The following is an 18,157-nucleotide window of genomic DNA, read 5'->3' as shown; positions in this document are numbered from 1 at the left end:
AAAATTAATGTATATAGATAGATACACATATAAAGGTACATAGAGATGGCAAAAGCTTGCAAGGGGTTAATGCCTATATATCCGTAGGAGAGTTTAACAAATATTTCAGGGGGAAATGCTTTCATAAAATTAATGAATATATATATTTCTTTTTCCTGACTTGCAAGGGCGTATTTCTCTTTTCAAAACATTCCCTTGATTAAGAGCGAGGGAGGCTTTGCAAAAGAAAACACACTGATAAGGGAGAGGAAGAAAGAAATTGATCACATATTGCAAGCAACAGCCTGTAGACTCTGTTGCCGGCCTTGACCCGATTATAAGCCGGGGAGGCTTTTTCAGCTCATAAAAAGGGCTGAAAAACTCGGCTTATCTTCGAGTATATATGGTACTCAGTGGAGTACCTCTTTTTCTCCTAGTTGTTGTGGCGCCAGGACTCACCCTCCACTCTCCTCTGCATCCACCTAGATGCAATTAGAGCTGCGTTATAGACAGTAATCTTAAAAAGTGAGCAGGGATAATCTCTCTATTTAGCTAAGACTTCTCTCTTACTTTCCAAACTGGAAACTCTGCTTTGTGTGTGTGTTTGAATGACAAGTTGTAAGCGACTATGTTTGGTCCTTAATGCATAACTCTTCACTGTGCCAAGGCCCTGAAATCCCAAGGCCTGACGTGGTAACTTTAGCACCACTCACGTGAGCTCATCCTCTTCCTTTCAGGGTTTCCGTCTGCGACGAGGACAAATTCCGCCACAACGAGTTTATTGGAGAAACAAGAATCCCTTTGAAGAAGCTGAAACCCAACCAGACCAAGAAGTTCAACATCTGCCTGGAGAAGCAACTACCTGTAAGTGAAGCCCGAGGTTGTCAGGCTTAGACCTCCCAAATCTACTTTATTGGGGTCCTAGCTGTGCCCAGCCACGTGTTGCTGTGGCTAGGACTTATTTTTTCTTTTCTTTTTGTTGTATGAACGTAGAGGCATGGATGAGAGGTTGTGCTGTCAATTTTCAAGGTTGTGGGGCGTTTAGTTTAGTTGTTTTGCCCGGTGCCGTGATTCCATTACCCTTTTATATATAGAGATTTATTTTAGCCAAGATTAACACTGCTGAACTTGCAGACTGAAAGGTCCCAGGTTCAAATCCCGGGAGCGGAATGAGCACCCGCTGTTAACTCCAGTTCCTGCCAACCTAGCAGCTCGAAAACATGCAAATGTGAGTAGATCAATAGGTACCGCTCCGGCGGGAAGGTAACGGTGCTCCATGCAGTCGTGACCTTGGAGGTGTCTACAGACAACGCCGGCTTTTCGGCTTAGAAATGGAGATGAGCACCAACCCCAAGAGTCGGACACGACTGGACTTAACGTCAGGGGAAACCTTTACCTTTACTAACACTTTCCTTGGCTAAAATAATGCAGTGCTCCATGCAGTCATGCCAGTGGCCACATGACCTTGGAGGTGTCTATGGACAACGCCGGCTCTTTGGCTTAGAAATGGAGATGAGCACCAACCCCCAGAGTGTGAGTAGATCAATAGTTACTGCTCTGGTGGGACAGTAACGGCGCTCCATGCAGTCATGCCGGTGGCCACATGACCTTGGAGGTGTCTATGGACAATGCCGGCTCTTTGGCTTAGAAATGGAGATGAGCACCAACCCCCAGAGTGTGAGTAGATCAATAGGTACTGCTCTGGTGGGAGAGTAACAGCGCTCCATGCAGTCATGCCGGTGGCCACATGACCTTGGAGGTGTCTATGGACAACGCCGGCTCTCCGGCTTAGAAATGGAGATGAGCACCAACCCCCAGAGTGTGAGTAGATCAATAGGTACTGCTCTGGTGGGAGAGTAACAGCGCTCCATGCAGTCATGCCGGTGGCCACATGACCTTGGAGGTGTCTATGGACAACGCCGGCTCTCCGGCTTAGAAATGGAGATGAGCACCAACCCCCAGAGTGTGAGTAGATCAATAGGTACTGCTCTGGTGGGAGAGTAACAGCGCTCCATGCAGTCATGCCGGTGGCCACATGACCTTGGAGGTGTCTATGGACAACGCCGGCTCTTTGACTTAGAAATGGAGATGAGCACCAACCCCCAGAGTGTGAGTAGATCAATAGGTACTGCTCTGGTGGGAGAGTAACAGCGCTCCATGCAGTCATGCCGGTGGCCACATGACCTTGGAGGTGTCTATGGACAACGCCGGCTCTCCGGCTTAGAAATGGAGATGAGCACCAACCCCCAGAGTGTGAGTAGATCAATAGGTACTGCTCTGGTGGGAGAGTAACAGCGCTCCATGCAGTCATGCCGGTGGCCACATGACCTTGGAGGTGTCTATGGACAACGCCGGCTCTCCGGCTTAGAAATGGAGATGAGCACCAACCCCCAGAGTGTGAGTAGATCAATAGGTACTGCTCTGGTGGGAGAGTAACAGCGCTCCATGCAGTCATGCCGGTGGCCACATGACCTTGGAGGTGTCTATGGACAACGCCGGCTCTCCGGCTTAGAAATGGAGATGAGCACCAACCCCCAGAGTGTGAGTAGATCAATAGGTACTGCTCTGGTGGGAGAGTAACAGCGCTCCATGCAGTCATGCCGGTGGCCACATGACCTTGGAGGTGTCTATGGACAACGCCGGCTCTCCGGCTTAGAAATGGAGATGAGCACCAACCCCCAGAGTGTGAGTAGATCAATAGGTACTGCTCTGGTGGGAGAGTAACAGCGCTCCATGCAGTCATGCCGGTGGCCACATGACCTTGGAGGTGTCTATGGACAACGCCGGCTCTTTGGCTTAGAAATGGAGATGAGCACCAACCCCCAGAGTGTGAGTAGATCAATAGGTACTGCTCTGGTGGGAGAGTAACAGCGCTCCATGCAGTCATGCCGGTGGCCACATGACCTTGGAGGTGTCTATGGACAACGCCGGCTCTCCGGCTTAGAAATGGAGATGAGCACCAACCCCCAGAGTGTGAGTAGATCAATAGGTACTGCTCTGGTGGGAGAGTAACAGCGCTCCATGCAGTCATGCCGGTGGCCACATGACCTTGGAGGTGTCTATGGACAACGCCGGCTCTTTGACTTAGAAATGGAGATGAGCACCAACCCCCAGAGTGTGAGTAGATCAATAGGTACTGCTCTGGTGGGAGAGTAACAGCGCTCCATGCAGTCATGCCGGTGGCCACATGACCTTGGAGGTGTCTATGGACAACGCCGGCTCTCCGGCTTAGAAATGGAGATGAGCACCAACCCCCAGAGTGTGAGTAGATCAATAGGTACTGCTCTGGTGGGAGAGTAACAGCGCTCCATGCAGTCATGCCGGTGGCCACATGACCTTGGAGGTGTCTATGGACAACGCCGGCTCTTTGACTTAGAAATGGAGATGAGCACCAACCCCCAGAGTGTGAGTAGATCAATAGGTACTGCTCTGGTGGGAGAGTAACAGCGCTCCATGCAGTCATGCCGGTGGCCACATGACCTTGGAGGTGTCTATGGACAACGCCGGCTCTCCGGCTTAGAAATGGAGATGAGCACCAACCCCCAGAGTGTGAGTAGATCAATAGGTACTGCTCTGGTGGGAGAGTAACAGCGCTCCATGCAGTCATGCCGGTGGCCACATGACCTTGGAGGTGTCTATGGACAACGCCGGCTCTCCGGCTTAGAAATGGAGATGAGCACCAACCCCCAGAGTGTGAGTAGATCAATAGGTACTGCTCTGGTGGGAGAGTAACAGCGCTCCATGCAGTCATGCCGGTGGCCACATGACCTTGGAGGTGTCTATGGACAACGCCGGCTCTTTGACTTAGAAATGGAGATGAGCACCAACCCCCAGAGTGTGAGTAGATCAATAGGTACTGCTCTGGTGGGAGAGTAACAGCGCTCCATGCAGTCATGCCGGTGGCCACATGACCTTGGAGGTGTCTATGGACAACGCCGGCTCTTTGGCTTAGAAATGGAGATGAGCACCAACCCCCAGAGTGTGAGTAGATCAATAGGTACTGCTCTGGTGGGAGAGTAACGGCGCTCCATGCAGTCATGCCGGTGGCCACATGACCTTGGAGGTGTCTATGGACAACGCCGGCTCTTCGGCTTAGAAATGGAGATGAGCACCAACCCCCAGAGTGTGAGTAGATCAATAGGTACTGCTCTGGTGGGACAGTAACGGCGCTCCATGCAGTCATGCCGGTGGCCACATGACCTTGGAGGTGTCTATGGACAACGCCGGCTCTTTGGCTTAGAAATGGAGATGAGCACCAACCCCCAGAGTGTGAGTAGATCAATAGGTACTTCTCTGGTGGGACAGTAACGGCGCTCCATGCAGTCATGCCGGTGGCCACATGACCTTGGAGGTGTCTATGGACAACGCCGGCTCTTTGGCTTAGAAATGGAGATGAGCACCAACCCCCAGAGTGTGAGTAGATCAATAGGTACTTCTCTGGTGGGACAGTAACGGCGCTCCATGCAGTCATGCCGGTGGCCACATGACCTTGGAGGTGTCTATGGACAACGCCGGCTCTTCGGCTTAGAAATGGAGATGAGCACCAACCCCCAGAGTGTGAGTAGATCAATAGGTACTTCTCTGGTGGGACAGTAACGGCGCTCCATGCAGTCATGCCGGTGGCCACATGACCTTGGAGGTGTCTATGGACAACGCCGGCTCTTCGGCTTAGAAATGGAGATGAGCACCAACCCCCAGAGTGTGAGTAGATCAATAGGTACTGCTCTGGTGGGAGAGTAACGGCGCTCCATGCAGTCATGCCGGTGGCCACATGACCTTGGAGGTGTCTATGGACAACGCCGGCTCTTTGGCTTAGAAATGGAGATGAGCACCAACCCCCAGAGTGTGAGTAGATCAATAGGTACTTCTCTGGTGGGACAGTAACGGCGCTCCATGCAGTCATGCCGGTGGCCACATGACCTTGGAGGTGTCTATGGACAACGCCGGCTCTTTGGCTTAGAAATGGAGATGAGCACCAACCCCCAGAGTGTGAGTAGATCAATAGGTACTTCTCTGGTGGGACAGTAACGGCGCTCCATGCAGTCATGCCGGTGGCCACATGACCTTGGAGGTGTCTATGGACAACGCCGGCTCTTCGGCTTAGAAATGGAGATGAGCACCAACCCCCAGAGTGTGAGTAGATCAATAGGTACTTCTCTGGTGGGACAGTAACGGCGCTCCATGCAGTCATGCCGGTGGCCACATGACCTTGGAGGTGTCTATGGACAACGCCGGCTCTTCGGCTTAGAAATGGAGATGAGCACCAACCCCCAGAGTGTGAGTAGATCAATAGGTACTGCTCTGGTGGGAGAGTAACGGCGCTCCATGCAGTCATGCCGGTGGCCACATGACCTTGGAGGTGTCTATGGACAACGCCGGCTCTTTGGCTTAGAAATGGAGATGAGCACCAACCCCCAGAGTGTGAGTAGATCAATAGGTACTGCTCTGGTGGGAGAGTAACGGCGCTCCATGCAGTCATGCCGGTGGCCACATGACCTTGGAGGTGTCTATGGACAACGCCGGCTCTTTGGCTTAGAAATGGAGATGAGCACCAACCCCCAGAGTGTGAGTAGATCAATAGGTACTGCTCTGGTGGGACAGTAACGGCGCTCCATGCAGTCATGCCGGTGGCCACATGACCTTGGAGGTGTCTATGGACAACGCCGGCTCTTTGGCTTAGAAATGGAGATGAGCACCAACCCCCAGAGTCGGACATGCCTGGGGAAACCTTTACCTTAACACTTATCTCGACATCTCTAGGTCCTCTCTCGTGCTTCTGTGGTCAAAGTAATCCACAAATAATGAAATCCGTAACTGTTTTATTGTTGAGGAATTGGTTTTATTGTCTTGCTGTTGTTATTATATTGTTGTGTTTGGGCATGGCCCCATGTAAGCCGCCCCGAGTCCCTTTGGAGAGATGGGGCGGGGTATAAGAACAAAGTTATTATTATATTATTATTCTAGTTTGTGGAGTTGGACGCAGCTTCTACCGCTTGGTCCAAGCCATGGTGGGGTGTTGTTTACAATTCACATTCCCACCTGAAAAACTGCCCTTTCCCCAAGAGGTGAGGACTCTGAAGGTTAAAGTAAGCTTCCACGTGTTGACGTGTTGACGTGACTGACCGTTACGGCCTGGCCATGGGCAATGCCGGTCTTTCGCTCTGCCTCTCCTCTCCCGGGGCACGAGCGGGATCCTGATTGACTCTGACACTCCCTTAAACATGCCATCGGTTGTCATTTGCGCTGCCTTTAATCCCGGCTCTGGGCGGATGGTAATGTTAGGAATGGTGGGAGTCGAAGTCCAAAAGACTCACAGGGCCCAAGTTTGCCCATGCCTACCTTGTAGGTACTGCTCAACACTCCCCGTCTCTTTCCACAGATCGACAAAACGGAGGACAAGTCCCTGGAAGAGCGCGGTCGTATCCTGATCTCCCTCAAATACAACTCCCAGAAGCAAGCCCTGCTGGTGGGCATCGTCCGCTGCGCACACTTGGCCGCCATGGATGCCAACGGCTACTCAGACCCCTATGTGAAAACGTGAGTCGATGTGGGGGGGGAGGAAGCTCTGAGTGATGTCTATTTTAGTGCATCCAAGAAGACCTCAAGGTTAGAATATGAACTCTTCTCTTGTTAAGCAAGCTAGAATGGGAAATTAAAGAATGAGGAAGAGCCGTTTTCAACCCTGGTTGCTGGTCAGAAGGGTAGGCCCTGCTCCCTTTAGGCCCTGCACACTTCATCTCCTAGCAACCCCCTCGGGGGGGCGAAAGGTTAGAATTTGAACTCTTCTTCCATTAAGCAATCTAGAATGTGAAATTAAAGAATGAGGAAGAGCCGTTTTCAATCCTGGTTGCTGGTCAGAAGGGTAGGCCCTGCCTCCTTTAGGCCCCGCCCACTTCATCTCCTAGCAACCCTCGCGGGGGGCGAAAGGTTAGAATTTGAACTCTTCTCCCGTTAAGCAAGCTAGAATGGGAAATTAAAGAATGAGGAAGAGCCGTTTTCAACCCTGGTTGCTGGTCAGAAGGGTAGGCCCTGCCCCCTTTAGGCCCCGCCCACTTCATCTCCAAGCAACCCCCTCGGGGGGCGAAAGGTTAGGATTTGAACTCTTTTCCCGTTAAGTAAGCTAGAATGGGAAATTAAATTAAAGAATGAGGAAAAGCCGTTTTCAACCCTGGTTGCTGGTCATAAGAGTAGGCCCTTCTCCCCGGGCCTTAGTTTGGGGACCCCTGCACTATACTCTAATATTATATGTAATATATAACATATAATTAATATTATTATGTGGTACTAGTATTAATAAAAGACTGATGGCATCACGGCAGTGGACAAAACAACAAAAGTAAACACCCCACAACCTCGAAAATTGACAGCACAACCCCTCATCCATGCCTCTAGGTTGATACAACAAAAAGAAAAGAAAAATAAAGTCCTAATTAGAGGGAGAGGAATAATTGTTTTTATCCAATTGCTGCCAGTTAGAAGGCTAAGCTCCGCTCACTTGGTCTCCTAGCAACCCACTCAGCCCAGGGGACCCTTTACCTTAACTACCACCAATTCCTCAATACTTTATTTCCCATACCAACAGACTTCGCCACAGCAACGTGTGGCCGGGGACAGCTAGTTAGTATTATATTGTATAACATTATAATATTATTATCAATATTATATGTAAATACAATGTATTATTAAAATGATATAAAAATATTATATTATAAAAGTGAGGGCGGGGGCCAGGTAAATGACCCCGGGCCTTAGTTTGGGGACCCCTGATCTAGATGATCCTAGTGGACCCTTCTTACTGTAAGTAATACTTTAGGATTTGGTGTTACTGAGGGCACAGCAGACTGGTGTAGTCCAGAAAGATCGCACAACTTTGGGAAGGATATGATACACTTGCCCTTGTGTTAAATTCACAAGGCAGCTTACAAACACTGAAAAATAAAAACGAATAGAACAGTAAAGAAATGGCTATAATAAAAGAGCCCAAAAAGCACGTAAGTCAGCAATAAAGCACCACCAACGTTCCCCCAAAGCAACCCTAAAGCAGCATCGTTGCTGTTTAATTAAAAACTCCAGAGGAGAAAAAGAAATCGGCTCCAACCCGGCACGGAAAGTGAAGGCAGCCTTTCTTTGTTTGCATCTCTGGGAGTACGAGACCCATGGAGCCCGCCACCGGGATTTGATGTTCGAGCCGTTTTTCTCAAAAATCGCACAACCCTTTCTTCCTTCTGAAAGGCCTTTTCTGGAGCAAACCTTTGACGGGATCAAAGCAAACCCGACGACATTCACAAACGCACAAAACGGCAGGTCATGTAGGAGCAAAAGGAAGGAGATAGAATTGAAAAGAGGGGAAGGACCGTTCAGAAGACGTGGTGGGTGATGGAGCCTCAAAGCCTCAAAGCCAAACAAGGGGCCTTGCATTGCAGGAAGAGAACGGCAGAGGGCGGTGGAGTCTCCTCCTCTGGAGGTTGGATGTCCATCTGTCAGGAGGGCTTTGACTGCGTCTTCATGCATGGCACTTGAGGTCTCTTCCAACTCTTTGATGCTTTACATCCCAGAAAATATCACTGGGCAGATGAAGCTTCTGCACCCCAACAGCCTGTCCCTACTCATGTCCTGAAGCCATCTTGGTCGAGATCAGTGGTTCCCAAAGTGGAAGCTACTGCCCCCTGGTGGGCGCTGCAGTGATCCAGGGGAGGGGCCAGGGGAGGGGCGGGGCCTCTTCCCAATTGCCGGAGACAGGGCTGAGCACCTGAGGCACCTGTTAGGACACAGGGGGTGGAGCTAGAGTGGGCGTGGCTTCTTCCCAAGAGCCCGAGACAGGGCTGAGCATCTATACCTTTCCTGAGGTGCTTGTTGGGACACAGAGGGCGGGGCTAGGGAAGGGGCGGGGCTTCCTTCCAAGAGACTGAGATAGGGCTGAGCCTCTATACCTCTCCTGAGAGGCCTTTTAGGACTAAAGGGCGGGGCTAGGGGTGGGGCCTCTTCCCAAGAGCCTGAGACAGGGCTGAGCCTCTACACCTCTCCTGAAAGGCCTTTTAGGACCAAAGGGCGGGGCTAGGGGTGGGGGGCGGGGCCTTTTTCCAAGAGCCTGAGACAGGGCTGAGCCTCTATACTTCTCCTGAGAGGCCTTTTAGGACTAAAGGGCGGGGCTAGGGGTGGGGGCGGGGCCTTTTTCCAAAAGCCTGAGACAGGGCTGAGCCTCTACACCTCTCCTGAAAGGCCTTTTAGGACTAAAGGACGGGGCTAGGGGTGGGGGGCGGGGCCTTTTTCCAAGAGCCTGAGACAGGGCTGAGCCTCTATACTTCTCCTGAGAGGCCATTTAGGACTAAAGGGCGGGGCTAGGGGTGGGGGCGGGGCCTTTTTCCAAGAGCCTGAGACAGGGCTGAACCTCTATATCTCTCCTGAGAGGCCCTTTAGGACTAAAGGATGGGGCTAGGGGTGGGGGGCGGGGCGTCTTCCCAATAGCCTGAGACAGGGCTGAGCCTCTACACCTCTCCTGAAAGGCCTTTTAGGACCAAAGGACGGGGCTAGGGGTGGGGCCTCTTCCCAAGAGCCTCTGCATACCTCCCCTGAGGCGCTTGTTAGAACACAGGGGCGGGGTATAGAGGCCCCACCCCCTTTGTCCAGGGATAGAAGCTCAGCCCTGCCTCAGAGCTCGTAACTCCGCCCATCCCAGTCCTGGCTGCCCATTTGTGGCCCTGCCCACCTCCCCTTGCAGCCCTGAATCTCGGACTAGGGGAGAGGCTCAGCCCCACCTTCTTGAGCAGGAGCCACGCCCACCCCTCTAAGCCACGCCCCCTTTCCTGGGGATGGTCTAGATCGTACAGATACAGAAAAGCACAGCAACAGGCCAGATTTTCCTGGAAACTGCAGAGCGAGTTTTGGTCTATCACATTAAAGATGCGCTTTCGTGACACTTGCCAGGAGACAGATGGGAGTCTGCTCCTTCCGGTGTCTGATTTCCAGCCTGCTCTCTCCGTGTTCTGTTCTGCTGGCTTCCCACCGCGTTGGTGGCTTTTCCCGAAGGGAGGCCCAGGGCAGCCACTCATGAACCAGACGCTCTGTGGCTGAAGGACAGGCTGCTGCTGATTTGGACCCAAAGGGGAACTTTCCCCGGAAAGTGTTCATTTCCGACGCAGAACCTCCACCTGGCTGAGCAGAGCAGTCCTTTAGGAGATATTCCGGGCCACAGAGCTTGCAAGCTGGGACTTTAGACTTCTTTGAATCTGATTTAATTTATTTATTATGCTCTCCAATCAGAGGTCTTTAAAACATTAAAGCCAGATGTTGAAAGCATTAAAAACAGAAAGGCCATGACATATAAGTAAGATAATCGACATATCCACGACATGAAACTCCAAAATAAGGTACAGTAGAGTCTCACTTATCCAAGCTAAATGGGACGGCAGACCCAGCCTGCGCCACCTTTGCGACATCCAGAGATGGTGATTATCATTTTCTATGGGAGAGCCGATGGCGACTGGGAAATGGCACTTGTTCTATATCCCCAAAACTGGATATGATAGGGAGAGACTGGTGCCATTTTTTCAATCAGCTGGTCAAATATACCCAGAGACAGGTCTTAACATTTGCGGCATACAAATGAACAAATGAACTATAATCACCTATGGAAAAATATAAGCAAACAAATTATTACATGGGGAAAGAAATTCCGAGACATATCTACAAGGCTAAAAATCTATAAGATGAAGATCTTGCCCAAATTTTTATTCTTGTTCCAAACCCTCCCGGTGAATATTCCTACCAATTTGTTGAAGAAGTGGGATAACTCTATCAAACAATGGGTAGTGGGAGGAAACAAAAATAGAATTGCCAACTTTTTATACTATAGTAAACAAGAAATGAGAGTCAAGACAAAGATCCACCCAGAGGAAAGGTGTTCTTACCATACATCAAGGGAACTACTGACCGCATAGGGAAGCTGATGAAGAAGCACAACCTACAAACTATCTACAGACCCACGAAGAAAATCCAACAAATGCTACGGTCAGCGAAGGACAAGAGGGATCCTCTCTCTTCTGCAGGAGTCTACCGGATACCATGCAGCTGTGGACAAGTCTACATAGGGACCACCAAACGCAGCATTGCCCAAACAAGAGTCAAAGAACATGAAAGGCACTGCAGACTAATTCAACCAGAGAAATCAGCCATAGCAGAGCATTTGATGAACCAGCCTGGACACAGAATACTATTTGAGAACACAAAAATGCTGGACCATTCTAACAACTATCATGTCAGACTACACAGAGAAGCCATTGAAATCCACAAGCATGTGGACAACTTCAACAGAAAGGAAGAAACCATGAAAATGAACAAAATCTGGCTACCAGTATTACAAAACTCAAAAATCAGAACAGTAAATAAAAAGCAATACTCTGAAAACAGAGGATTTCCAGACATGAATCAACCAAGGGCAGTTAACGACTCTAAACAAAGGATGCCCCAGAGGCAGGAAGAAGACAGCAGATAAGCTTTTCAATGCTAATTAAAGTGATTAACTACACAACATTCATACTGACCTCTCTCACCCTAGACTTTCCACAGATATATATTAACCTCTTTGCTTAGTTTTCTCCATACCTCACAACCTCTGAGGATGCCTGCCATAGATGTGGGCGAAACGTCAGGAGAGAATGCTTCTGGAACATGGCCACACAGCCCGAAAGACATACAACAACCAAGAAATGGGTGGTTGGGGAGCTCCCTCGTTGGGAATATACTACGAGGCAAGCCAGTTAGCGAGGCTATTAGAATTCGAATTGGAAGGGTCAAAAAAATGGGTACAAATAGAAAAGGAAGCAAATAATTGGCAAAGGGGAACATTATTGGGAGAGAGAATGGATAGAAAAGACTTAAAGAAATTAAAAGCGGGCCCTTGTTTTTCAATGTTGTTAATCTGGAAAAAATGGCAAAATAAATTACAAATAAATAAAATTGACCCTTTCCCACTAGAAACATTGGAAAATAAGGATAAGACATTCACAAATCTAATTAGGGCACTGAAGGAAAACGGTTTCAAAAGGATTGGGGACATCATGAATCCCAAAGGAGAAATACTAAAGTGGGATAAAATAAAAGATAAATGTGGTCAAGGGAACTGGATAGCATGGTTAGGTCTGTCCAGTAATGCCCAGGCCATGAAAAGAAGAGAAGTAGTTGAAACCCCACTGGATAGAATAATTAAAAGGAAAATAGAAATAGATAAAGGAATATGTGTTGTCGAAGGCTTTCATGGCCAGGATCACAGGGTTGTTGTGTGTCTTTCGGGCTGTGTGGCCATGTTCCAGAAGCATTCTCTCCTGACGTTTCGCCCACATCTATGGCAGGCATCCTCAGAGGTTGTGAGGTACCTCACAACCTCTGAGGATGCCTGCCATAGATGTGGGCGAAACGTCAGGAGAGAATGCTTCTGGAACATGGCCACACAGCCCGAAAGACACACAACAACCCAGATAAAGGAATAACTGGGCTATTGTATGATGTACTAATCACATTAACTTACAATACAAAAATAACCATTATAAATAATTGGAAACAGGAAAAAAAACTTCACTGAGAAATTAATTGGGACTTGGATTGACAATATTCATAAAATTAAGCATATAAGGATTAAAGAAACACAAAGGAAAATAATATCTAAATGGTATAGAACCCCACTCCAAGTAGCACATATAACAGGAAATACTTCAAATAAGTGTTGGCATAACTGTGGGGAAATAGGTACATTCCCACATGTGGTGGGACTGTAGAAAAATTCAGAACTTCTATAGAAAAATAATGGAAGAAATAATAGGGAAAGAATTAATATGGGACAAAGCTAGATACATGTCTCTCACAGTAAAGGTAAGGGAAGATAACAATAATTGGACAGAGATTCTAAAATATATGACAGCCGCAATACAAGCCACGATAGTCCGAGGATTATTTTACTCTGATCTTATTATTGCATTTATTATGTTACTCTATTTATTACTTGTATTATTTTCCTGTATTTATTATTATTATTATTACATGTATTATTTTACTCTATTATTATTAAAAGGATCCATAAGCACATTGACATTGCAGAAGATGAGAATAATGATTTGATCAGAGTTGGAGAGTCTTATCTTAAATTAGAGCTTTATGTAAATATTCAAAAACATTTAACCTGATGGCTCAATTAATGTAATTTTATTGGTATCTATTTTTATTTCTGAAATTTACCACCCTTGGCTTATACTGGAGTCAATGTTTTCCCAGTTTTTTTTGTGGTAAAATTAGGTGCCTCGGCTTATATATTACAAAATGGGATGTAGAAACCTGGTGGGCTTATATATCAGAATATATAATTAACGATTTCATCATTCAAAAGAAAAAAATATATACAAATAGCCTAAAAGATCAAGACTGGTTAAGGAAATGGACTGTTCTAATCGATAAAATAGACGGAGACGAAAGATACCGCACCTTGAACCAGGCGTTCCACACGATTAAACTGATGTATTGACAATTTTGAAGGGCTGTTCCAGGGGGGTGGGGGGTATGGGGGGGAGATACATTTCTAAGAACTGTTTAAAATGTCATTTAAGAAATAGTTACCTATACTGAAATAAGTTATGTATGGCAAAAATAGTTAATTGTTCATTGTTATGATGTATCAAAAAGAAAAATTTTTTAAAAAGCCAAAAAAAAAACAAAACATTTGCGGCACCAAAATGTGTGCTGGCCAGAGTGTTCTGACTTTAGTTTAGAACAGCTGTGCTTATTCTTTATCTCCTCATCAGAACCAAATGGCTATAATTCTGCGATATCGCCTTTGAAATAATCCAGGCCACTGAAGCCTGCCCTGCCACCCTTTGCTCTCCTTGACGCCAGACCTTTTCTGCTTTGACGCTCGTAATTGGGTTTTATGGGTGGAAAAGCATGAGCCATCACCCCGCCTGCACCTCTGTCTTGGCTTATTAAGTGCCTCCCGGCTCCATCTGCTTAGTCTCCAAAGATGGCAAATTTATTGGTTGTCACAAGAGACAGAACGATGGATTATTCTGTCAGTATATGATAGTACGTTATTGACATATACCGTATATACTCGAGTATAAGCCGACCCGAATATAAGTCGAGGCACCTAATTTTACCACAAAAAAACTTGGAAATCATTGACTCCAGTATAAGCCGAGGGTGGTAAATTGCAAACTAAAAATAGATACAGTAGAATCTCACTTATCCAACACTCGCTTATCCAACGTTCTGGATTATCCAACGCATTTTTGTAGTCAATGTTTTCAATATAACAAAGAGTTAGTTAAATGATATATGTAACAAAATGTTATAGTTATGCCTCAAAAGGACTAAGGTTATATCTTAAATTACAGTTATAACATAGATGTATATTCATAAGTAGGGAAACCAACACATTTTCCAAGTGGGTGACTTCCAGTTTTTGCATAGGAATTATTACACAGTAGAGTCTCACTTATCCAAGACTCGCTTATCCAAGTTTCTGGATTATCCAAGCCATTTTTGTAGTCAATGTTTTCAATATATAGAGAAAAATAATAAATGTAATAGTAGCAATAATAATAGAGTTGAATAATAAATGTAATAATAATAATACAGTAGAGTCTCACTTATCCAAGACTTGCTTATGCAAGGTTCTGGATAATCCAAGCCATTTTTGTAGACAATGTTTTCAATATAACGTGATATTTTGGTGCTAAATTAGTCAATACAGTAATTACAACATAACATTACTGCGTATTGTACTACTTTTTCTTTCAAATTTGTAGTTAAACATGATGTTTTGGTGCTTTATTTGTAAAATCATAACCTAATTTGATGTGTAATAGGCTTTTCCTTAATCCCTCCTTATTATCCAACATATTCGCTTATCCAACGTTCTGCCGGCCCGTTTATGTTGGATAAGTGAGACTCTACTGTACCAATAAAATGTCATGAATCGAGGCATCAGTAGGTTAAATGTTTTTGAATATTTACCGTATTTCAAAGAAAAACAATAAACTAGTGGAAAAGTAGGGGCAACAAAAACAATATGCTATCAATAATAATCTAATAATAATAATAATAATAATAATAACAACTTCATTTGGATCCCACCCTATCTCCCCATGGGGACCCAGGCCAGCTTCCAACATAGTAGCAGGCAAACATTCAAAGACTATAATAATAATAATAATAATAATAATAATAATAATAATAATAATAATAGTAATAATAATAATATAAATCTTTATATACCGCCCTATCTCCCGGATGGGACTCAGGGCGGTTTACAGTCATAAAAGCAAACACAAACATTACATAACAACATAATACACATTATTAAACAAAGTAAAATAATACAATTATAACAATAAATCACATTTACATGACCAGATCAAGGGGACGGGAACCATAAAACCAATATATTAAAATGTATCATTTTAGGCTAGGGAAATCTTGTCCAATATATTCAGGCCCAGAAATCGGCGGTAGTCCAATGTAATTACTCAAAAACCTGCCGATAAACAATGCAGAGCTAGATATATATCTATAATTATATATATTAATTTCACATATGCATTTCCCCCTGAAACATTTGCAAATCCCTCTGTGTGTGTGTGTGTGTGCATTTCCCCTAGAATATTTGCAAGCCATATATATATATATATATATATATATATATATATATATATATATATATGGTTTCCCCTGACATTAAGTCCAGTCATGTCTGACTCTAAAGGTTGGTGCTCATCTCCATTTCTAAGCCGAAGAGCTGGCCTTGTCCGTAGACACCTCCAAGGTAATGTGGCCGGCATGACTGCATGGAGCGCCGCTACCTTCCCGCCGGAGCAGTATCTATTGATCTACTCACATTGGCATGTTTTTGAACTGCTAGGTTGGCAGAAGATATAGATATATATATAATTCACATCTATCTAGACATGTCTATATATACTTGTGTGTTCATTTCCCCCTGTAATATTTGCAAGCCCTATATATAGGTAGGTAAGAATATATTCATATCTATCCAGACATCTCTCTTTATATAGATATTTGCAGAGACTTGCAAACATATGAGAGTAAATTCATATATAAAAATAATGTATATGTATGGCTACAGATACACAGGTACTTGGATCTATATGTATAAAGGATTTGCAAAGACCTGCAAACATATGAGGGTAAATTCATATATAAAAATAATGTATATGTATGGCTACAGATACACAGGTACTTGGATCTATATGTATAAAGGATTTGCAAAGACCTGTAAACATATGAGGGTAAATTCATATATAAAAATAATGTATATGTATGGCTACAGATACACAGGTATATGGATCTATATGTATAAAGGATTTGCAAAGACCTGCAAACATATGAGGGTAAATTCATATATAAAAATAATGTATATATATGGCTACATATACACAGGTATATGGATCTATATGTATAAAGGATTTGCAAAGACCTGCAAACATAGGAGGGTAAATTCATATATAAAAATAACGTATATGTATGGCTACAGATACACAGGTACTTGGATCTATATGTATAAAGGATTTGCAAAGACCTACAAACATATGAGGGTAAATTCATATTTAAAATAATGTATATGTATGGCTACAGATACACAGGTACATGGATAAAGGATTTGCAAAGACCTGCAAACATATGAGGGGAAATTAATATATAAAAATAATGTACATGTATGGCTACAGATACACAGGTACCTGGATCTATATGTATAAAGGATTTGCAAAGACCTGCAAACATATGAGGGGAAAATTCATATATAAAATTAATGTATATAGATAGATACATATATAAAGGTACATTGCAAGGGGTTCATGCCTATAGAATTTAACAAATATTTCAGGGGGAAATGCTTTCATAAGATGAATGAATATATATTTTTCTTCTTCTTGACTTGCAAGGGTGTCTTTCTCTTTGCAAAACATTCCCTTGATTAAGAGCGAAGGAGGCTTTGCAAAAGTAAACACACTGATAAGGGAGGAGAAGAGAGAAATAGATCACGTATTGCAAGCAATATCTTGACCCGATTATAAGCCAGGGGAGGCTTTTTCAGCTCATAAATAAGGGCTGAAAAACTCGGCTTATCTTCGAGTATATATGGTAATAATTTGAACCCACAATGTGGATTATGGCTCAGATAATAGACGCTCTGTTTTTTTTCCAGATACTTGAAACCAGATGAGGATAAAAAATCTAAGCACAAGACCGCCGTGAAAAAGAAAACGCTAAATCCTGAATTTAATGAGGTACGGTTTGTTTGGATTTCAGCAAAGGTTTGAAAAAAAAGGTCTTAGATTTTGACATTTTGACTGAGCCAGCCCTAAAAACACCTCCAAACAGTTTTTAACCTTTATCAGAGTCCAGCAAGACAATAAATCCGAGATTAGATCATTGCGTTCCCGGTGACTGTTTGGAAAAAGTCTGTGCTTTCTCTCTGCGCAGGAGTTTTGCTATGATATCAAGCATGCGGATTTGACCAAGAAAACTCTCGAGATCACCGTGTGGGATTACGACATTGGGAAGTCAAACGACTTTATCGGTAAGTTTAAAGCCTTGATAGTTTCTCAGCTGTTAAACCAATGTATTTAGGTATGTCTTTGAACTGTTAGGGACAAAGATAAGCCAATGCACAAAAACACACACATACATATATATAGTAAGGCTTCAGAAGTGTTCTTTCCGTTGCCCAAAGACATCAACTTTCCCTTTAAATCATGCTTTCAAGAGACAAAAATAAGCAAACTTCTTTAAAAGTAACATACTGAGTATAAGCCTAGTTTTTCAGCCCTTTTTTAAAGACCGAAAAAGCCCCCCTCGGCTTATACTCGGGTGAGGGTCCTGGTTGGCTTATATTTGGGTCAGCTTATACTCGAGAATATATGGTAAATTTATTATTTATTGGTATTATTACATTTATTATTTTACTCTATTATTATTCCATTTATTATTGTACTCTATTATTGTTGCTACTATTACATTTATTTTACTCTATTTTTATTATTATTATTAATAATAATACATTTATTATTTCACTCTGATATTATAATTATCACATTTATTTATTTATTTATTTATTTATTTATTTATTTATTTATTTATTTATATTTCCGGTATTTCTACCCCGCCCTTCTCCCCG

General features: G+C 44.5%; 1 protein-coding gene across 3 annotated transcripts in view; it reads left to right on the top strand.

Annotated features, from left to right (window-relative positions):
- doc2b (double C2 domain beta) overlaps window positions 1–18,157 on the top strand; it is a 153,294-nt gene that overhangs the window by 130,149 nt on the left and 4,988 nt on the right. For all 3 annotated transcript variants that reach the window (XM_062958948.1, XM_062958947.1, XM_062958949.1), the window contains 4 exons: window positions 717–843; window positions 6,359–6,516; window positions 17,186–17,267; window positions 17,464–17,560. In XM_062958948.1, coding sequence (XP_062815018.1) covers window positions 717–843; window positions 6,359–6,516; window positions 17,186–17,267; window positions 17,464–17,560 — 464 coding nt within the window. The remainder of the gene's footprint in view (window positions 1–716; window positions 844–6,358; window positions 6,517–17,185; window positions 17,268–17,463; window positions 17,561–18,157) is intronic.

This window comes from Anolis carolinensis, unplaced genomic scaffold, assembly GCF_035594765.1.
Source record: "Anolis carolinensis isolate JA03-04 unplaced genomic scaffold, rAnoCar3.1.pri scaffold_7, whole genome shotgun sequence".
Classification (NCBI taxonomy): domain Eukaryota; kingdom Metazoa; phylum Chordata; class Lepidosauria; order Squamata; family Dactyloidae; genus Anolis; species Anolis carolinensis.
Note: the sequence above shows the minus strand (reverse complement) of the source record. Positions and strands in the feature narration are given on the sequence as shown.